At 59.6% G+C, this 20,839-nt stretch overlaps 2 protein-coding genes across 7 annotated transcripts in view; one reads left to right on the forward strand and one right to left on the reverse strand.

The window, feature by feature from the left end:
• The window catches only part of DENND6B (DENN domain containing 6B), a 24,989-nt gene extending 14,260 nt beyond the window's left edge, over nucleotides 1-10,729 (forward strand). Inside the window, exons 9-20 of the mRNA XM_086743854.1 lie at nucleotides 439-494; nucleotides 1,118-1,240; nucleotides 1,644-1,739; nucleotides 1,835-1,929; nucleotides 2,498-2,563; nucleotides 3,251-3,315; nucleotides 3,885-3,974; nucleotides 4,881-4,934; nucleotides 5,298-5,407; nucleotides 7,470-7,572; nucleotides 8,427-8,501; nucleotides 8,837-10,729. Coding sequence (XP_086599980.1) covers nucleotides 439-494; nucleotides 1,118-1,240; nucleotides 1,644-1,739; nucleotides 1,835-1,929; nucleotides 2,498-2,563; nucleotides 3,251-3,315; nucleotides 3,885-3,974; nucleotides 4,881-4,934; nucleotides 5,298-5,407; nucleotides 7,470-7,572; nucleotides 8,427-8,501; nucleotides 8,837-8,959 — 1,056 coding nt within the window. The 3' untranslated portion in view covers nucleotides 8,960-10,729. The remainder of the gene's footprint in view (nucleotides 1-438; nucleotides 495-1,117; nucleotides 1,241-1,643; nucleotides 1,740-1,834; nucleotides 1,930-2,497; nucleotides 2,564-3,250; nucleotides 3,316-3,884; nucleotides 3,975-4,880; nucleotides 4,935-5,297; nucleotides 5,408-7,469; nucleotides 7,573-8,426; nucleotides 8,502-8,836) is intronic.
• On the reverse strand, nucleotides 3,939-17,983 carry LOC147601935 (uncharacterized). 6 transcript variants are annotated; one of them, XM_086743896.1, is made up of 12 exons: nucleotides 17,849-17,983; nucleotides 17,094-17,137; nucleotides 16,683-16,746; nucleotides 16,299-16,439; nucleotides 15,712-15,810; nucleotides 15,503-15,558; nucleotides 15,248-15,388; nucleotides 15,019-15,061; nucleotides 14,745-14,825; nucleotides 14,509-14,662; nucleotides 13,884-13,954; nucleotides 13,054-13,324 (listed from the first exon to the last, which is right to left on the reverse strand). In XM_086743896.1, the coding sequence occupies exons 1-12, from the start codon at nucleotides 17,891-17,893 to the stop codon at nucleotides 13,169-13,171; spliced, it is 1,095 nt and encodes a 364-aa protein (XP_086600022.1). In that variant the 5' UTR covers nucleotides 17,894-17,983; the 3' UTR covers nucleotides 13,054-13,168. The 6 variants fall into 6 exon arrangements, with proteins under 6 accessions (XP_086600003.1, XP_086600011.1, XP_086600022.1 ...); XM_086743877.1 differs by lacking the exon at nucleotides 13,054-13,324 and adding an exon at nucleotides 3,939-4,086 and having other exon boundaries at nucleotides 15,248-15,558; XM_086743885.1 differs by lacking the exon at nucleotides 13,054-13,324 and adding an exon at nucleotides 12,354-12,654 and having other exon boundaries at nucleotides 15,248-15,558.
• Between the last annotated feature and the right edge of the window lie 2,856 nt (nucleotides 17,984-20,839).

Below are 20,839 nucleotides of genomic sequence, written 5' to 3' on the forward strand. Positions count from 1 at the left end.
TCTGAGCATCTTTACTGCTTTTATTCAGCTTTGATTTTGATTCTTGTTCATTTGATTTTTTTTCCCTTTTTCTCCCATATTACCAAACCTTACTGTCTCTATCTGTATCTTAAACTCTGCCCCGCACCAGAGGAAAGTCTAGAAAATAAAGGAGCAGACACAGGAAGCCTTTCATATCTTGAAAAGAAGGGATTCTTGGTTATCTTCTAGCAAAGGAAATTCATTTGGACCTTGAACGCTCAATCCAGATCTGTTCCTGGCTCGTATCTCTTAAGTGTTAACTTTATTCTCTTCTTTTTATGCTTAGTGTAGAGGGAGCAACTTTGTGATTGATGTGGTCAGTTTAGATGGCATTTCAGTGAGGATGCTTCCGTTTACTAACAATTTGGGGTTTGTTTGATTTTTTTTTTCTTTTTTTTTTTTTCCCCCCTCATTTAGAATCTGTTACCAGCCCCACTGGTTCTCCCCAGTATCCATGAACTGGACCTCTTCAGGTGAGAGCCACCATCCCTGCAACCTCCTCCTTTCCATCTGCTTTTCCTGCTGATAGCATCCTATAAACCGTAGGTATAGCAAAAATGTCAAACGAGAAATCAAAAATTACTGCTTTGCAGCGTGTCATATAGAAGACTGGGCTTGCAGAGCTTGTGGGGCGTTTAAACCCGTGTGCAGTGCCCTTAACCCCTGTCTCCTGGTTAGAGGAGGGTTTCTTTTCTTCACCTCGGCTGGGGATCAGCTTAAGCTCTGAAGCATGCACGTTGTGTGTCTGCATCAAACATTTCAGCGTTGTAGGTGCTGTGCTAATCGATGTACATCTGCTGTAATGCACGTGCATTTTCCTTTGCTGAGATGAAAAGACATCCTGAGAGCAATGTGATCAGCAGGTTGCTGTACAGGGCTGAAGGCATTTCCTTTAAACACGTATAAAATGGTTGAGCGACAGCACGTGTAAAGACACTCGTGTAAAGACACGTGGCATTCAGGTGTGGGACGCTAAACATCAATCCTGGATTTCAGATTCCCTGACAGAAGCACATCTGGGTAGGCTTAGGTGCAATAACTGTGTCTGTTCTTTTCTGAACTGCGTTTCTAACCTCATTCTTCCTTTCACTAACAGATGTTTCCAGCCAGTGCTAATTCACATCCAGATGTTGTGGGAGCTGATGTTACTAGGAGAGCCCGTTGTTGTAATGGCACCGTCCCCTACAGTTTCTTCAGAAATGGTCCTGGCACTTACCAGGTAATGCCCACAAATTCTGGGATACAGGTAACGAGAATCATGAATTCTGGCAGTTTTTCTCTTTCGGATCCACTCTTCTGCCCAGTCGATTGTTTTAGATTTAGTTTGCCTATGAAAGCATGTAAGACAAATAGCATAGCAAAAGATCTCGCTCATATTCCAGCAGTGGTAGAGAGGAGTAAAAGTGGATCTCCCATGCTGGGAATCCTGGAGGTTCATAGCCCTGAGGAGCTTTGTCCCTCAGCTTTGAACTCTGCTTTAGCAAAAAAAAAAAAAAAGCCTGGAACTCCTCCAAAGTGTTACCTCTGGCAGAACAGAACGCTGCTCCGGGACATGAACCTGACGTAAACACGCGTTCCTCCTCTGTGAAGCTTTTATGGCAGCTATTCTGTCTGTGTTACAGCTGCCTCGCTCCTCTGCGCTACTGCTGTGACTACCGCCCCTATTTTACCATCCACGACAGTGAATTTAAAGAGTACACCACCAGGACACAAGCTCCGTAAGTAGCCCGGAGACCCTCATGCGACTGTCTGTGTGAGGGAAACTGCGAGGTTAGCATCATTCTGCCTTTTTTTTTTCCTCCCCTCTTTCTAGGCCAAACATTGTTGTGGGAGTCACAAACCCTTTCTTTATCAAAACTCTCCAGCACTGGCCGCACGTTCTTCGGGTTGGGGAGCTCAGAATGTCAGGTAAGGGTGGAACCAGAGTCCTGTTGTTGCTGGTAGACTTGTTAGAGGCCAGTAGCAAGCTGACAGTTGCAGTGCTAGCCATCGTTTTACAGATCTTCCTTCCTGGGAGAGCTGAGGAGCCACAGGGAAGTCTAGGCTCTGACTCAGTCCATGTGCAGGATGAGCACGAACAACGGTGAAGACAAATGATTGAGAGGATAACTTGCTGTCTTTTTTTCTGAAGCATTAAGGAAAGGAGAAGTCCTTCCTGAGCAGGAAAGAGAAAATTGTGTAGAGAAGAACAGAGAGGTGGAGAGAGAGACTCTGATTGCTGTCTGTGAAGGCGGGAAAAGCTCGAGGTTGAGAAGTGGGGCTTTTTTGCAATGCCTGCTTAACACGTTCCTGTTCCAAAATTTTAGCAGGAAAGTTAGCAGACGAGAAGGCTTGTGTCAGGGTGGAGTTAAGGGAGGTTTTGATTTCAAGTGTTCAAGTGTAGGGCCGCGTGTTCTGGAGTGCGAATCTCTGCTGTGCGTGCTGTGGCTGTGAGGGCAGGCTCAGCCTGCACTAGCCATTTGATGTCTTCCCACAGGAGACCTGCCCAAGCAAGTCAAGGTGAAGAAGCTAGCTAAACTAAAGACTCTAGACACAAAACCAGGTATGTCCTTTTATTGGACATCATTTAATTTTAGTTAGTCTTCCACGTGGGGGATTTTGCAGGTGTGCGAACATGGCATGCGTCATTTTTTGTGTCTCACAAACGGGCATTTCCGTGTTGGCATCTTCTCACGCGTAATCTGCTCCACAGTAGTGGCATCCCCTGTCTCATGCAGGAAAGCTGTACATCTTTGTTCTGAGGTTGAAAAAGCCAATATAAATTAAATTACTTTAGCGTTGGGCGAGCAGCTTCTGATTTTCTTGGTTTTATGTTAAATATCGTACCTGCTTTTTAGATGTGATGGAAGCCAGAGGAGCTTGCTTACCCTAGATACAGCCACCTGTCACCTACCTAACTGTTCCCCTCGGGCCTAGCCGTAAGCTGACTCCAGTGAGTTATCGCACCGTAAGCTCAGCCTAAGAGGGTCCTTGAGGTAGTTCAGTGTCCTTTGATCCTGCTGTGAGTACTGGCTGCATTAGCAATTTCATAATTTTTGTAATTATTTTTAAATAATTTTAGTGATTGTACAGACAGAGCGAGCTGTCAGGGTTTGTGCTAGGAATTTCAGTTCTTAGTATCCCTGCGCGGTAGAGTAATACACAATCTAGAGCCTCCTCTAGATACACGGGCAAAGATTTGTTTCCAACTTCTGTTTTTTTCCTGATTTTGTTTTTTACTTCAATCTAGGGATCTATACTTCTTATAAAACATTCCTTCACAAAGACAAAACCCTGATAAAAAGATTACTAAAGGTAAGCACTTTCCACCCTTATCCCATATCCTGTATGTCCTTCTGGGAAAGCCGTGCTGACAGCTTGGTTGGAACAGGCAAAACTCTCCAAAAGGAACAGGTTTTTTACAGTGTGGGATGATTTAGTCAAGCATACTTGGACTTGTTTATCATGCCAATTTTAAAATTTTTCACTCAATATTACGGATTAAATGCTGGGGCTAGTGATAGCCAGGTTGGCCGGGGCTGTGAGCAACCTGAGCCGGTTGGAGACGCCCCTGCTCCTGGCAGGGCGTTGGACTGGATGGGCTTTGAAGGTCCCTTCCAACCCAAACCCTTCTGTGATTCTATGCTTCTATGATTCCCTAAGTGAGAACAAATGTTATAAAAGGAAAAAAAAGTCTGAAAAAACAGATTCTGTGCAGTGAAAGGTGAGTGATACGTTTAACTAGAGAGTGGAATGTGTATTTTGGGCAGTACAGTGTTCCAGACTGCTCTGACCTGGTGCTTATAGCTGCGGGGTTTGCAAATCCTGCATCTGTCTGCACAACAGAGACAGCCCCTCTGTGGACACGCTGCTTGTGCTTGCAGGGCATCCAGCGGAAACGCCCGTCTGAAGTCCAGAGCGCCCTTTTGAGGCGTCACCTCCTGGAGCTCACCCAGAGTTTCATTATTCCCCTGGTGAGTGGAGCAGAGGCTTGTCAGAGCGGCGTAAAGGTGAGGGGAGGCGAGCGGGAGGTGATGGAGTGACGGGTTTGCGCTTGGCCTCTTTTATTCGCCCGTAGCTGAGCATCTGAAATACATTCAGAACAGAGACGTTTTACTCCATGGAAAGGAACTAAATGTCTCTTGGATGCAAATTTCAGTAACTGGCGTGAAAATCTGCAGGTTGGATATTCAGCACACCGTGTGTAGAGACAGAACGCTGTTTCCTGCAATGCAGGAATAGGTGTCCCCTGGTTTTTTTATTTTAATGACAGTTCTTTGCTCTTTTCAGCGGGTAGTCAAAGCAGATCTATAGGGAAGGGGCCGGAGCCCAAAACATTCCTCTTCCCCTCAAACGCTGGCATCGAACCCATTGCCAGTGTGAAACCCTCCCTCCTGGCTTTGGGAAGCTTTGCTGCAGAGCGTGAGAGGCCTGTTCGCGTGGTGATCAGCACCTTAAGGCAGATTTTAGCAAATGCTTTCTTTCAAGGCCTTCCCTTTCTAGTCCCGCTAGAAAGCTGCTGGTGCTTTCGGGTGACTGTCCAGCTGGCCAAGTTTGGCTCCTCCACTTTCTTTTCTACACCGTCTGAGGAGGCAGCACATGGGACAGAGCATCTTCTCAGGTTCTAGTTCGTCCTGCCAACATCTTCCCACCTGACCTTTTCTCCCGTGGCACGCTTAGGATTCCTGCAGCATGGTTTTGTGACCTAGCCCCTGGTAGGCTCACGTAAAATGCCACCATGAAGAAAAAAACCCCACAGAGTAGGAGGCTGTTGACGGGGCCTATGGTGCACTGGAGAAAACCGTCACGCTCAGTGATCACGCAAGACACTCCTCGATTGTTGTAGCTTTTTTTAATTTTATTTTTTTATGTCATCTTAGGAGCATTATATTGCAAGTCTGATGCCTCTGCAGAGGGCCATTACTCCGTGGAAGGTATGTTCAGTTTTCCAATCGCTTCTGCTTTCCTTTCGCTTTTGGGAATAGTTATGCCATATGCTGGTCACATACTCTGATACACTGTGTGAACTTCCCTCCTTGAAGGAAGAGGGTTATTACTCCTTTAAAAAAAAAACCAAAACGTTGAGACAAACATTGGGACAGATGCTTCCTGTTTTGCAGTAAGCTCCGCTATTGTGAGTCTAATTTGAATTTTACTAGCCAGGCTGGTTAAGATGTTTATGCCTTTTTCATTCTTAGTTACAGTCTGCCTCGTGCAGCCTCTCCCGTTGTAAATACAGACCTCATTTTCCCTGGTTTCTTTTGGCTGTCGTGTAATGCGGCCTTTCTCCTGTGCAGAATCCTCCACAGATCCGTCCTTTCCGGCAGGAAGATTTCCTGAAGACCCTTGAGCACGCTGGTCCCCAACTCACCTGTGTACTTAAAGGGGACTGGCTAGGCCTCTACAGGTAAGATTTTGGTAACTCCTTGCCTTCTCCCCTTAGCAGCTGGTGCGAGTTACGATGAACATCAAATCCTGAATTACAATTGGGAGCAAAAAGGCAGTTTCAGAACAGACGGGTCTGAAGAATTCATTGACTAATAGTGGTCAGGAAGAGCAAATGCAGGGCAGAATCAATCCTGCGTTTATGTAGTCTTTCAAATGAGTCAGTATTGTCGGATTTAGAAGCTGTCAACTCCTCACCTTTGGGAAAACTAAGTCCTCACTGCTGGAGAAGAAGGGGACTCATCTCTGACATCAGTTACGTCATTTATTGTCCTGCAGGGAATCTTTCTTTTCCAAGTGCCTGGTCCTGGGCAGAGGGGGTATAAAGACTTGTAGCTCTTCATCCAGTCAGGGTTGTATCTGTTTGTTCAGCATTCAGGACAACGGCCGTTTCATTTTTACTGCGTGGTGGCAATGCTGTTGGAACATAGAAGGGCGTAGCTTCTTCAGGGTGGGATTTAGGAGAGCACGCAGGAGAATTTGTCCATAGTTTTTGCAAAGGACAGTCAGATGCAAATTGGGATGGAGAAGCAGCTCATCACAATATGAGCAGGGAAAATCCAGAAACTGGATGGATACCCACTGGGAAGGAAATTGGGAGAGGTATGGATATCAAGAAATGAAAAAAATTCCAGAAAGGGAGCAGAGACAGTAATCACGGATTAGTGTGTTTTGTGCTGTGATAGGGTTTGTACCATTTTGTGCTTTAATGTATTCAGCAGAAAACAAACAGTTCCACTGCTTAGGGCGTGGGTGTGACAGACAGTAAGGTTTAATTTTGGATGGCCAATATTTTGAAAAATACTGACAAACAACAAGTTGTTTCAATAAATTGGCTGAGCTTTGCAGACAGCTGATGTACATGCAAAAGTTTGCACGTTCCAGGGCTCTTAACCGTGCGAGGTTTTGTGCACATACTCTTTCTTGTGTTCCTGGGTCAAAGCCGTAATTGAAAAATACGTCTGTCTGTATGACAGTGGCATCTGGAGATGCTGGCTGGGTTTAGGACACCACCGTGCTGGGGAGAGCGCACGAGCAAGAGTCCTTGAGGTTGCAGAAGGAAACTACAAACACGAGCCGAGTTCTGCTGGTGAAGTGCTCTCTGCAGGCAGCCTGAGGAAGTAGCCTGAGGAGCCGCTGAGCCGCTCGTAACAGAGGGAAACGTTGAGATGCACCTCTGAGAGGTCCCCGCTGTCGGAGTCGCAAGGAACGTGCTGCTGAAGCGGCTGTTACTCCGCTCTGTGGGCCATCTTAAACTTTCTGATCATTTTCTTTCTCTGCTGCCGCAGCCCTTGTCTCTCAGTTAGCGGCTGTTCAGTCCCGTTTTGAATTTGATCTGACGTTCCGTAACACGCTGCCATACAAGCGGGTCGCGTGCCGCCCCCCGTTCATTTTCCTGCGCAGCTCAGTGAAAACAGAGGGTTATTACTGAACTGCGCTGGAGAGGTGTAAGCGACGTCCTTTGACAAATCCTGGGTGACACCTTGTTTATGTAGCAGAGATGTAAATCACTGGTTATATGGGGCTTGGCTCCGTGCTAGCAAATGGTTGAAAGCTTTAAATGTCAGGAAAGCAGAGGAATTCACAGTGATGCCGCAGAGGAATGTGACTTTTTTTCCCGTGTTGAACCATCCCAGCTATGCTAACTCTGAAGGAAAAGTGGGCCAAAGTCAGGCTGCAGAAGGGCCAAGAGCACCGCTTCTCGCGTTGGCTGGGGCGGGAGCGGATGCAGAGGAAGGCGAGAGACTGGCAGGGTTGCCGCTCTCGTTGGTGACAGTCTGCTAAAGCTGCTCAGCTGTGTCACGTTAATGCCTGACACAAGAGAAGCCCCCGGAGTAGACAAGATACGAAAAGAGCGGGTCAGCTCGTAATCGGTCACCGTCCCTAGTGACCCTGGGGGTCAGAACGTCTCTTCCTCTCACCTCCGTGTCTGCAGCGGTCGGGAGGGGAATCTGTGTGCGACGGAGCCAGCGTGATCTCTGGATCCCCCTCTGCCCCCCTCCGTGTCACCTCTCGTTCTGCAGGCGTTTCTTCAGGTCTCCCAACTTCGATGGCTGGTACCGCCAGAGGCACAAGGAGATGACGCAGAAGCTGGAGGCCCTTCACCTGGAGGCGATCTGTGAAGCGGTACATTCCAGCTGCCAGGGTTAAAGCCCTGAAACCTGGGGGACGAGGGCACTGCTGCCTCGGACGCTTCCTGGCGCGTCTGGACTCTGCGCTGATGAGTGGGGGACAGTGCTTTGTGCCCTGCGGAATCGCAGCTCTGCCTCGTGTCTGTCAGCGCACGGGAATAGCAGCGCGGGTCGGGGACAAGAACACGAGCAGCGCAGCTCCCCGCTTTGTCAGCCAGCGCGGGTCCTGCTCTGGCTGCTTCTATGACCGTTTTTCATTCATCGGCCCCTTCCCAAGCCAGAGTGCCAGGCTGGAAGCGTCATCTGTTGCTGGCTTCCTTAATGCCTACTGAACGTAGGCAGGATTTTTAGTACCGACTGCTGGTGCAGTCTCTGAACCTGAGCAGCTCTGGGGCAGTCCCAGGAGCTCTGGGATCCCCCCGGCTGCGTCTTCAGCTGCAGCGCTGGCTTCGCTGCTCAGCGGTGCAGCTCCTCAGGCTCGGTGTGGGGAATGCCAAAGCTGTCTCTTTTTTTGTTTAACAGGCCTGGTTCTGGCAAGTAGGTTTAAATTGTGAGCACAGCACAAGATTCACGGTGCTGACTGGAGGAGGGGAGCCCTGCACCGCCTGCGTATTACTGCATCTTTCCTTGGCTCTTCTCTTGCGGGCAAGAGCTTGATGCTGTCCTGGGCAGAAGAGTGGGGAGAGCTCTGTCTTGCTCATTTAGGCCTAAGCGCTGCGAGCAGAGTTGTGAAAGAGGATGAGAAACCTCCTCCTCGCTTTTATTTCAGGCTTTGCTTAGGGGTATCTCTTTGAGAAAAGCTTCTGTAAAGAAGAAATGTCCCTGAAGAAAGCTGTTCTCTCTCCTTAGAACATTGTGGCCTGGATGAAGGACAAGTCTGAGGTGGAGATTGTAGACCTGGTGCTAAAACTCCGTGAGAAGCTGGTAAGTTTTCCTCCCTTCTTCCTGCGCTCGTTCCTTTCTGTGTCTCTGTGGCAAGGGGAGACCAGGGACACGGATCACGCTTGTTGCTTAGAAAACTTTGTTCTTGGAGAACTCTCAGATGGGACAGCCATGAAACTTTAGTGTTTGTGTAGAAAGGGATTCAAAGTTCTAACGCTTGTCATCTGCCCGAGGCTCAGGTGACAGTTTCCTGTCTGTCATCTCGTACCCTGAACTAAAGAGACAACGTGAAGTTTACTCAGCCAACGGCAAAGCAGAAAAAGGAAATTTTAGGCTTTTTAAAAATTCCTCTGCTTCCCTCCTCTCTCTCCCTGCAGGTGAGAGCCAGGTGCCAGCACCTCCCTGTGAAGGAGGAGACGCTGCGGCGCGTGGGCCTGTACATCGAGACCATCATCGGCTCCTTGCCGGAGGATCTCCAGGCTGTGCTGCACCACCACTGAGCGCGGCGACGGGACTCTGATGGAGAAGGAAGCGCCCTCCCACGCTGCTCCGGGCTGTGGGCAGCTGCGGTTGTGCGCGGAAAGGAAAGCTCTTCCCTGGTCCAGCCAGCCTGGCCTGATCTGGACCGTGCTCACAACTGCGTGTGCTTCTGAGCGCGTGGGTCAGAACTGCAGCAGGAACGGGGCGCTGTGTGCGTTGTTCTCTGTCTGGCCCTGCTTTGAGGAGCTGCTTTAGGGGGCTGTAAACGAGAAGCTGTTCCCTGTGTGCCTGTTAGTGGGTCAGAAAGTGACAGCCAGGCTTCCAGCAGCATGAGATAGGCTCTGCGAAACGCGCCTTGCCCGTATACACACATCCGTCCTTGTCTAGTGCTTGGGCCCTCAAAACTTCCGTGCCGTCATCCCGCCTGGAAGAGGCAGGACCAGCCCTGGACGGGGGAGTTGTTTTCAGGACAGCTCCTGCTGATCACGAGGGAGATGCTAGGCCCCCACGTAGAAGTGATGTGAAAAAGTTGTCGCTGCCCGTTCAGCAGCCTGACTCAGCCGGCAAGAGCTGCAGCTGCGGTGGGAGTGGGAGGATGAGTTGCTGGATGTGCAGTGCTGTTGGTTTTTCCCCAAGGCAGAGGCAGACGGGGGGGTCTGGTGTGTGCAAGGAACAGAGCTCTTCAGAGATGGCGGCGGGGTGCTGCGTGAATGGCAACAGCTCCTGGAGCTCTGCAGAGAGGAGCTGGCCTCCAAATGTCATTTCTTCTGCTTGAAAAATCAAGTGTGTGCTCCAGTAATGTACAGGAGAGCTGGAGCTCCGCCTGGGGCAATATCTAACGTGGTCAGCCCGTTTGCCGCTAAAACGTCTTGGAGAACCTGATTTTCACAGCCTGCATCAGCCTCGCCGAGCAGGAGCTCACAGAGCGGCCCTCGCGCGGGTCGCGCTGTGAGAGGTGCGTTCTCGCCCGGGATCGGAGGGGAGCAACCTCTCCAGCTCTCGCCGCAGCTTGTTCGTACCGCAGCCCAGCTTCCAGCTCGGTCGTTCTGCTCCCGTTCGCCTCGGGAAGGAGACGTGTGCGCGCTTCTGGGCTGGGCGCAGGGAAGAGGTGAGGCTCTGCGGCCAGCTTGGAGGCAGCCGCCCGCTGCCCGGGAGAGCGGTCCTGCCCGCTGCCTTGGAAGCGGAGCTGCCGTAACCCCAGCGTTGACTGCTGCTCCGGTAACGCGTTTTGCCAGCGGCCAGTCTGCCCGGGGCCTGAATGTTTGCCGTCAGAACGGGTTTTGGGATGGGCCTGGCAGCCTGATGCGCCCCTGCTCTGTGAGGAGCCCTGGAGCGTTGTCCCTTCCCCCGTGGCAGGAGAGTTCCGCGCCCCAGATGAGACCTGCCCAATGCTGCGGGCAGCGCCCGGCGCTCGCGGGGCGGAAGCTGTGCTGTTTCGCCGGCGGTCCCTGCCCGTGGCTGCCCTGCCTCCGCGCTGGGGAGGTGACGGGGAGCCTGGGAAGTGGCTGAACCCTCCCTGCTTTTCCCCTCCGGAGCCAGGCACGGACAGTGCAGCGGCAGTGGGGAAGCTGCTCGGTTTCCCACCGCCTCCAGCCTGGAAGCGGCCGAGCGAGGGCCCGCGGCCGCACAGGAATTCTGTACAACGCTCCCGCGTGGGCGCCTGCCTGTGCAGCGCGGATCCTGCGTAGAGAGGTGGCGCGTGCGTCGTGCAACAGCTCTGCAGCGATGGTGGGGGACTGAAGCACTAATGTACAGTAGAAAATACTAGTTTAAAAAAAAATTTAACCCAAGCTGTGTCCTAGTTTTGAGCCTTCGTAGATGTATTTGGTGGAGGGGGGGGGTTTCTCTGCAGAGCTCTGCTGAGCTCGGTCGCTCGTGGCCCTCGGTCTCCGTTAGCCGTCTGCCCGGGGCTCTCGGTCAGCGCGGCGGCTCCCGTCCCTGCTGGGAGGCTTCTCCCTCGGGTTCACTGAGCTCTGCAGAGGGTGACTCGCGCCCTCTGTCCCCAGTGGAGTCCTCTTGGCTCTCGGGTGCTGGCTGCTGCTGCTGTGTGCGCCCTTTTTCTCTCCCCCCAGCTCTGTCGCTGCTCCATCAAGGATGGGTTTGTCCTTGCCCGGGGTGGGTACCCCGGGGCTGCCGTCACTCCTGGATCCAGCTCCTCACCTTGTTCTGCCTGTTGATTTTTGGCTTCTCGTCATCCTGGCTGGCTGCTCTTCCCTTTAACGCCCTCCGTCGCTGCTGGTTTGTCCCTTCCCTTTCGCTGGGTGGGAATTGTGGCCCCGCCGTGGCGGTGCCCATCGCGCAGCGCTGGCTGTGCCCTGCCCCACGCTCGTCCAACAGTATTTTCACGGAAACATGGTGCTACTGAAGAGATGGGGAGCGTCACCTTTGTCTTCACAGTCTTGTGGTTTTGCTTCTCTTCTGCTCCCCCAGCCTCCTTACTCTTTTCCACGTTCCCCTGGGAATCTACTGGGGTGGGCTCTGCGGTCAACACAACTTGTCCCCCCCATCCCACACCTCCGCCTCTCTGCTCCCCCAACCCGTTTGCTCCCATTCCTGGTCGCGGAACCTTTCCCTCCCCTTCGTTTGTTCCTGTTTCTCCCGGCAAACCTCAGCCAGGAGAGGGGGTGCGGGAGAGGGTCCCACCACAAGCCCCGGTGCTGCTCCCCTGGCACCCACAGGGGGAAGCTGGCAGCCTCGCGGCCTCAGGACCCGCGTTGCAGCGGGCTGTGCGGTCCGGCCGTGAGTCACCCCTCACCCCCTGCACCGCGCTGCCCGGACACCCCGCCAGGCATTTCCCTTCTGTACCGGCGCGGGCCGTACGGGCCCGGCGCTGTGCCCGGAGCTGGGGCGGTGCGTGAGCGTGCGCCCTTCTCTGCTGCAGCGCCAGCAGCCTCGCTCATCTTCCTGCCAGCGTGCAGCCGTTCCCCAGCAGCCCCAACGCCCTCCTCCGGGGAGTATTCCTCTCCGCGACGTAGCTTTAGCTGGGCGTTCCTCCCAAGGACACCCGCTGCTGTTTCCTGCGGGTCCCACCGTTGTCAGCCTTTGCACAGGGGTCCCGGCGGTCACCGGCGCGGCAGACGGGACGCTTCCAGCAGATGCACTGGAAGGAGCCACGGCCAGGTCCGTGCTCCCACCTCCCCCGTGGGCCCCCCGTCGCCCCACCGCAGCCCTCGGGCGCTCGTCGGTACTTGGGCCCGTCTCAGCACGGTCTCCATCCCCAGCCGCAGCAGCTTCCGCTGGCGGCTGGTGCTTGCCCAGAGCTTTTTCCCTGGGCCCGAGGGCTCCAAAGTCTCTTTACGTGACCCTTTGTCTGTGCTGGCTGATGGAGCGATGCGGGTGAGCGTGGCCATCATCTCCCCCGCTGCAAGGTTTGTCTTTGCATGGGTGCAGCACAGTGATAGCGCTTGAGCGCGCTCAGCCCCAGACGTAGATGAGGTACGAGCAAGAATTTGGGCTGATTTCAACTTGGTAGTGGAGAAACCGGGGCCTGGCGGGAGGCTGTGGGGGCAGAATCACCCCCAGCCCTGGCTCCTTCATCTCCATCGGCGTGGCCTTGGCCAGGAACCTTCCCGAGGCAGGAAGGAGCCGCCGGTTCTGTTCCTTATCGGAGAGCAGCAAAGCCCAGGAGCGCCTCAGCCACGACACCTTTATTTGTAAGCACCGCCTCCCGCGCCCCGTGGGGGAATTTGATTGCGCTCTGGCAGAAAGCGTCGCACTGAAACAAGACAAAAATAACCCCAAAATAACCGCCACCTGCCCTGGGATCGCACTTGATGTTCAGTTGCTGGAAGGCCTGGGGATTGCAAAATTGGCTGCGTGCCACCGGCCTCCCAAGGCACCGGACCGCTCACGAGCCCCGCAGCCGCCCGCAGCCGCGGCGCTGGTGGTGCCGAACGGGGCATCCATCTTCGGAGAGCTCCCGCCCCATCTCCCGTGCAGCGGCCGCTCGTGGTTTTGCCGTCTGCACGGCGCAGGCGGTGGGAAGCTGGGTTGCCCCCAGCAGCGAGGGGCTACGGGTGAGCTCCCCGCGGCGCAGAGCCGCCACAGCCCCTCACCGCTGTCGGAAACCTGCCCGGCGCTGCCTGCGCCTCCCTCGAACCTTTCCAGGCACGGAGGGCCCAGTCCAGAGAGATCCCACGCGGCCACGGCCGGGCTGCGGGGAGCTGCCGGGGATGTGCGAACCCTGCCAGGCCCTGGGCAGCCCGGGGGCAGCGGGACAAGGCGGCGGCCTAAGGACCGGCCCGCAGGGACTCGTCGTAGAAAGCCTGGAGGCCGCGGTGGGGCTGCAGTGAGGGTCTCGCGCCCACCGCCTCCCGCCGGAAGTTGTGCCGCAGCCAGCCGTAGACCAGGCTGTGCAGGAAGCCCTGGAGGGAGACGGTCAGGGCCTGCGAGGGAGAAGGCAGTGGCTTTTACCCGCCCCGGGGCCGCCCCGCGCTGCAGGAACGCTGCACGCCCCATCGCCCGCTGCACCCCCCGTCGCCCGCTCCGCGCCAGAGGGGAGCCGCGTGGGATCGGCTCGCGAGGGGCGCAGGCAGGGTGACACGGGGACATGGAGGTGGCTTTCCTCCCGGCGTGGCCAACTGAAACAAGGCAAGCGTCTGGGCAGAGCTGAGGAGCGGAACCCCAACCCCCAAAACAGGGGGAAGCGCCCGGCAAAGCCCGGCTGGGACCTGGGCTGCCACCAGCAACCCGGGGCTGTGCCCTCGTCGGTCCCTGGGCGTCACCGGCACAGGCCAGCAGCGCCCACAGCGCTCACCTTGCCGGGAGGCATCGCCCTGGTCGGCGGGGACCGGCTCTCCTCGCCCGGCTCCCGCAGCTCTGCCCCTGCGGCCGCACACCTCACAGCCGCCCCGTCCCACCGGGGTCACCACCCCGTCGCCACTGACAGGGCGATGGGGACAGATGTCCCAGCTCCGGAGCCCAGGAAATGGGGTTTTAACTCACTGTAGCCACGTAGAGGACGAAGAGAGAGGCAGGCCTGATGGTGGTGAAGGAGAGGAGGGTGAGGAGGAAGGCTGCGGATGGAAGACAAAAGAAAGATCCTCTGATCTCCCTCTCCCTCGTAACGCTTCGTGGAGCGTTTCCCTCGCCAAGTGGCAAATGCCCTTCCCGTCACAGCCCATGTCTCACGGCACAGGGCTCTGCGCAGGACGAGCGTGTGTGTGTACAGCGAGGCCCGTCCCACCGCGCCGCCCAGGGACCTCGGGGAACTCATCGCCGCGGGTTTCTGTGGCTGAAATCATAAACGGGCCCCCAACGGGATGGGATATTGCTAAAAACCAGGCCCATCAAACACGGTCCACCCTCCAGCTCAGGAAACGCCGCTGGAAAAATAAAACCCTGTCGTTGTAAGAGCAGGGTGGGCTAAACCTGCCCGTGGGACCCAACGGCGCTGAGCGGGGCTGGCTCCAGGTCGGCCTCGCCACGCGCTCCTTCCGGCACCCGGAGGCTTTGCGGTTACTCGCTCTGAACCTCGCGTCCCGGGCCTGGGCGCCGTCTCGGCCCAGGAGTAAAGGAGCCGCGGTGGCTCTTGGCTGCCAGGGCCACGGGCGTGCCCACCCCAACTTGCCTGGCGCCCAGCAGAGCAGGAAAACCAGCTGGAAGTAGTGGGAGACTTTGCTGACGCTGCGGATGCTTCTGCCGGCAAAGCCGTCCCTCTCCGGGGCCAGCAGCGGCGCCGCGCCGTTCCTCCGGCACCACAGCTTCACCCTGCGGTACAGGAGCTGGGCGGCGGGCAGCGGCGTCAGCGGGGCGCGCTGGCTGCTGCGGCCGGCCCCGGTGTGCCGCGCTGCGCCGCCGGCTTACCGTGCAGCAGCTGAGCACCAGCAGCAGGTACAAGAAGAAGATGATCTTCCCCTCCAGGCCCACGTCCTTCCTCCCGACGTACTGCGAGGTGACGGGAAATCAGCGGGGCCACGGGCCAGCCCCGCCCTGAGCGGCTCCTTCCACCGGGACAGGGCTGAGCCGTGCCACGAGCCCCACGGCCTGGGAGCAGCCGGCGCCTGGGCAGCGCTGAGCAGCGGTGTCGGCTCGAGGGGGAACGGGAACGGCGGGAGGGACGGCACCCGGCAGCGCTCACCGCGTAGCAGAGATCCTGGGCGCGGCGGACGAGGAGCAGGCAGCTGAAAGGCCAGAGGATGCTGGTGGCAGCCCCCTCGTGCCATTTGGCATTTTTTAATTCCTTCCCCCACCCCGGAGGTGGCCTTCACCACCTCACAGGGGCCGCAGTGTTCCCAAATCCTCTGGGAAGGGAGAGGGTGCCCACCGCGGCTCCCCCTCGGGGTGGGCGCGCCGGGCCGGCGGCGTACCTGGAGCAGTAGAGGCTGTAGGTCTCGTTGGAGCCGTTCCCTTTCCGCGGCGCGAGGGGCCCGATGGGTTTGGGCGCGATGTCGGTGACGGAGGTGCCGCGGGCGACCAGCTGTCCCAGGAGCGTAAGCGCTGGCAGCAGCCTTGCGGGGACAGGCGGACGTGAACGCGTCCGTCCCGCCCTGGGCAGAGCCGGGAGGGCAGGCGCTGCGCCCCAGCCCCGCGCGGGGTGGCGAGGGGCCGGCGCTGGCACCCACCAGGCCAGGATGTAGGGCAGCCCCTGCCACGCTCTCTCCAGGCACCCACTCCTCTCCTGCGCAGGGGAAACGGCCAGTGACCGGGGGCCGCGGGCTGGCAGCAGCTCCGGAGGAAGGAAGGGGGCTGCCCTCGGATTCCCCCCGCTGCCCCCGCGTCCTTGCAGGGATGGGTGCGCGGGAAGGGCGATGCCTGGCTGGGGAGCACCAACCTGCAGAGCCGCCACGTGCCAGGCTCTCCAGCCGTGGACGGCGCGGTAGGCCTCGTACGCGTAGACGACAACCATCAGGAACGAGACGGCGTAGAAGGTCTGGGGGGGGAGAGGGAGAGCAGGTTGGTGCCCAGCGCCCCAAAGCACCTTCCCCCTTCCCTCTGCTGCTCTGCACCCTGACGTCCCGCTGCCCCTGCGCCAGGAGCCACGCGGCACCACCAGCAAACGGCCTCGTGCTGTCCCCGCGCCCCAACCCAGGGAGGGGGACCAGGTGGCCGCTCTGGATGGCGAGCCGCGCTCTGCTTCGCTCCGGGGCAGGCGAGCGGCTGCGTTCGGGGTCGCCATCCCAGACTGGCAGCAGGGCACAGTGAGGTGAGGACACGACGCTCGCCTCGCTGCGGCTGGGGAGAAACGCTGGGCACGCTTCCCCCGGGAACTGCTCTTCGTGGCTCGGGACAGCGACAGGGGGACAGGAGCCATTTCTCAGCAGGAGGAATAATTCCCTACCCCCAGGCTTCCCCGGGGACGCTCCCGGCGGTCCCTGGCCACGCGGACGCCCAGGCCCGTGGCGCGAGCTGCCCCCTTACCGTGGCCAGCATCAGTCCGTAGGGGCAGGCAGCGTACGCCGGGATGAAGAGCGGGGCTGGCAGCAGCTGGATGGCGGCCGTGCTCAGCAGCGCGGCGGCAGCCAGGAAATCTGCCAGGGCGAGGAGGAAAAGGGGCCGAAGCTGGGGGACGGGACACGGCGTCAGCTCCGGCTGGCAGTGTCACCCCGTGCCGTGGCCACGGCCCTCCCCGGGCTGGCCGAGAGCGGAGCTGGGACCGGCTGCTCACGCTTGGGATGCATCCTACATCTCCCGCCCCGCTCCGGCCCCACCGTGCGTTAAGCCCAGCGGCAGCGGTGCCGGCCCAGCTCTGCCTCGGGCTTAACTGGGGCCAAACCCCACCCCGTGCCCCTGGGCGGCACCCACCTGGACATGGCAGCATCGCCTTCGCCGGGCGGTGACAGCGAGCACCGACCCGCTGCCCAGGAGGCTGGAAGAGACGTGGCTGGCGGTTAACGGCCCCGCAGAGCGGAGCTCTTGGTGCCCCAACGCGGTGGCCTCCCGCTGAACCCGTCCCAGCGAGGACCCCAGGCGGGCAGGGGCCGGCACGGGCAGCGGGGGGGGTGGGTGGGTGGGGGTCCCCTCCCTGCAAGGGCGGCGGGGTGGGACAGAGACCCGGCGTGGTGCGAAGCCAGATCCCCGCGGCCCAGGGTCGGGGACCGAGCTGTGGGGTGCGGGCAAGGCCAGAGGGCACGGGCGCGCAGGGCTACGGCCGCCGCCCCCACCCCCAGCACCGCAGGGCCCCGCCATCCCAAAGGGCTGGGGGGCAGGACCCACCTCAGCAGCGAGGCCGGCAGGTAGACGCACGTCAGCACGAAGACCTGGGGGACAGAGATCGAGAGGCGCGCGGGCTCAGGCGTCCCGCAGCGGGAGCCTCGGCTGCCCCACGGCGCGGGAGGACGCGGGGCCGGACTCAGTCCCTTGGGCGTCCCCGGCCGAAGCAGCAGCCAGGGCCCGCGTGTCGCCGCACAGCAAAGGCAAGAAAGGCGTCTTCCCCAAATTGTGCTCGGGGGCCGGCGGTGGGCGAAGCGCCGGGGCCAGCGGCCGGTTCCCTGCCAGCCCCGCGTGGGACGAGCCCCTCGGCGGCGGCTGCGCGAGGGGCTTTCCCCGCTGCGTCCCCCTGAGCTTGCCGCTCCGCGACACCCGGGATTTCCTTGCCGGAGGCTGAGGAGCGTGGAGCAGCCGCGTCCTGCTGCGGGCCGTGCTGCCCAGACGGGCTCCCAGACAGCGCGGCGTGGAGCCGCTGCGAGGAACCGGCGAGGCTGCCGGGGCCGGATGGCTCCCGGAGCCCCGTGAGTCACGCAGAGCGCGGAGCCGGAGCAGCCGCCCCGGGCAGCGCCGCTCGGGCCCCGGCGAGGAGACGCCTGCGAAGCCCTGGGCCGGGGAGCTGGGACCCCTTCGCTGGCAGCCGCCGTCGCCTTTTCCAGCACCCCCGCGGCGCGGCCACGGCGGACGAGGCCTGAACTGGGTCGCAGAATCTGGCAGCGACTTTCCGAAGCCTCTGCAGAGTTCCCGCACGCACGCGCCGTTACCTGGTTATCCGAGAGAGCCGACGGCTGCTCCGCTTCGCTCGCCATGGCCGGGCGGCTCGGAGGTGGGCGCCTTCCCGGCTCGTCTCCGCCACCGCGCGCAGCCCGGGGTCACCGGAGCGGCCCCGGCCTGCGGGACTCGGCCGTGGCTCTGCCCGCGCAGCGCAGCCGGAGGAACCTGCCCAGCCGGGGCGGCAGCAGCTTCCCCAGGGACGCGCTGCTACGTGCGAGCCCTGCGAGCAGGGAGGGGATCAGCCCCTCGCGGAGCGGAGCGGGGGCGAACGCGCAGCCACCGCCTTCGCGCCTCCCCTCCTGCACGCCCGGCGGCGAGACCGCAGCGCAAGGCCCAGCTTCCCGCGGGCGCTGGGCGCGCGGACGCGAGCACGGCCCCTCTCCATCCCCTGATCCTTGCAAAACGGGAAACTGAGGCACGGGAAAAGGCTCGGCGGCGCAGAGGCAGCCTGCGCAGGGCGAGCCCCGCAGCCGAGCAGACGGTGCCGCCGTGTCACCGGAGGGCTGCTGTCTGCGCGGCGATCTGAGGGGACAGCGGTGCCCCAGAGAGCGGGGGGGCAGAGCGAGACCCCCCTGCCACGGCACTGCGTCTCCCCTGAGCCCCAGCAGCGCGCGGGGGCACGGAGCCGGGTGCAAACCCCTCCGCATCCGCTCACAGCCGCAGAAACGGGGTTGAAGGCGGAGGAACGAAGCATTTGCCTTCCCCGACTCAGAGGGGCCTCGGGAAGTGAAGAAAGTGGGCAGTTCTTGCCTAATTTTGAAATGAAGGGGTTTCCGACAAGCCAGCAAACACCCCCCCCGCGCCAAGCGACGCCCAGTGCCACCCAGGCCCAGCCAAGCCCCACCAGAGACCACCCGTCCCAGCCAACGCGGCCCACCAGAGACCACCCAGCCGCAAAACATTTCCCACTCAAGGGCGCGGACAAGGATCACCAAACCCGGAAAACCCACCCCTCTCTGCTCGTCGCCTTTACGCCCGAACGCAGCACCTCCCTCCATCCCAGGCTGTCACCCAACACTGTCCCCGAGGCAGAGCGGGGCGTTCCGTACCCTCCCGAGGCGTTTCGCACCCTCGCGCTCCACCTCCCGCGACGCTCCCATTTCCCGATGATCTAAAACCAAGACCAGGTCAAATTCCCAAGCCGAAAATCTCGGTTTTTACACCTGCTCAAGCACAGCTTTTGCCAGGCCGGAGGAGGAGGACACCGCAGCCGGGTCCGGTGGCTGCGGCAGAGCCCAGCACCGCGGGCACACGGCCCCGCGGGCACACGGCCCCGCGGCCCGGCAAAGCGCGGCAGCACACCGCGCGGGGCCGGGGCAAAGCGCTGCGCGCGCACGCGGCGGCAGCCAGCCCGCGCACGGCTCACCACCTAAACCCCGGGTCGCCGACCGGCGAGCGGAGTTATGCTCCAAACCGGGTTTCTAGTTTTATTTCTGAGGGATGAAAGAAGAGAGAGGGACGCGGGGGAAGGTGCGAGGGACGGAGTACAGACAGCGGCTGGAGGGGAACAGAGAGGAATCGCAGCGGGAGAGCTGCGCAGGGCTGACAGCAACCCGCAGGACCCTGCTCGGGCAGCTCCTGGAGACGTTCCCCGCGGCCGCCGCCGCTGTGGCCGCTCCCTCTCTCCTCCATCCGGTGAGGAAACGCTGCCCCAAGCCCGGGACCACAGCAGGAACGCGGGCCCGCGGGTGGGGACGAGCCGTCTCACGGTGCTCCTGGGACACCCGCGTTGGTTCTGCTGCATGAGAGCCACCACAAAACCCACCACGGCCTGGGGTCCCCTCTGGGTCACTCCATTCTGCGGGCAGAGGCCCCTCCGGAAGAGCACGAGGCAAAGGGAGAGCAGGGATCCCCTCTCAGCCTGCGCAGCGAAGCAGGAGGAAGCATCATCATCATCATCCTCAGGGACCGGCTCCTGCTGCTGCAGAGTAAGGTTCTGAGCAATCCCAGTGGATTCAGAGGCACCACTCGATTCAGCCTTCCCAGACCAGGACCAGACCGGGCTCTCCTCAGCAGACCCTCGGCCGAGGCACCGCTGGGATGGTTGAGAAGAGCTGGGAGAACAAGCACTCCCTGGAGCAGCTCCCCAATTTCCACCCAGCTGCCTCCACCGGAGCAGCACCCGGGTCCCGCGCGGGACCGACTGCCGACGCTCTCAGCCCGGAAGCCGCGTCCACGGCACCACGAGGAACTGCTGGCTGCTCGGCTCTGTCGTCCCCTCCCGGGCCTCCAGCACGTTCTGCCTGGGGCTCGCGTTCCCCGAGGATTTTCTTGAGGAGAAACTGGCACCAAAGGCTGCGTTAGCTGGAGCACCGCCCTTGCCCTCAGCACGGCGGGGTTTCTGGACTCCGGGGAGTTCTGCCGCTGACAAGGACCGTCAGCGCAGCACCAAGAGGAGAAACGCCGCCGTCCTGCTCCGCTGCCGGAGCTCTGCGCGTCCCGGGCACCTGGATTGCAGAGGCTGCCTGCGCCGAGACGCTGCGAGCTGGGGAAGGGTGCGTCGGGCGGGGAGCCCCGCTCGGCTCCTGCAGCCTCTCAGCGCCCACGTCCTCTGCGAGAAAACCAGTGCAGGCCGCACTGGGACGCGCTCCGGTACGGGAGCGGCAGGAGCGGCAAAGCTGCGGCTGCGCGAGGACCGCGTGCTCGAGAGCGAGCGTGGGCAGCAGCGCTCGTCCAGAGGCACGGAGGCTCCCTCCCGAAACGCCGCCCGGGCCGCGCGGTGCGCCCAGGCCTCCCCGGGCGGCACGGCACCGAGCGCTGCCAAACCAGCCCGCCTCGGTGCCAGGCCATGGCGACTGTTAGAACAGGACTTGCTGCTGGCGCTTACCAACGCCTTCCCTGCGCTCCGGGCTGGGGAAGCGGCGCTTTAGCAGCCAAGCTTTAATTAAAACCAAAGCAGGTGCACGGAACCAGAACTGCAGCGAGATTTTGCCTACGCAGCTGGGAAAGCTCTGGGAGCTCCGGCAAAAGCACGGCCGGGA

This window comes from Chlamydotis macqueenii, chromosome 1, assembly GCF_036417535.1.
Source record: "Chlamydotis macqueenii isolate bChlMac1 chromosome 1, bChlMac1.mat, whole genome shotgun sequence".
Taxonomy (NCBI): Eukaryota; Metazoa; Chordata; class Aves; order Otidiformes; family Otididae; genus Chlamydotis; species Chlamydotis macqueenii.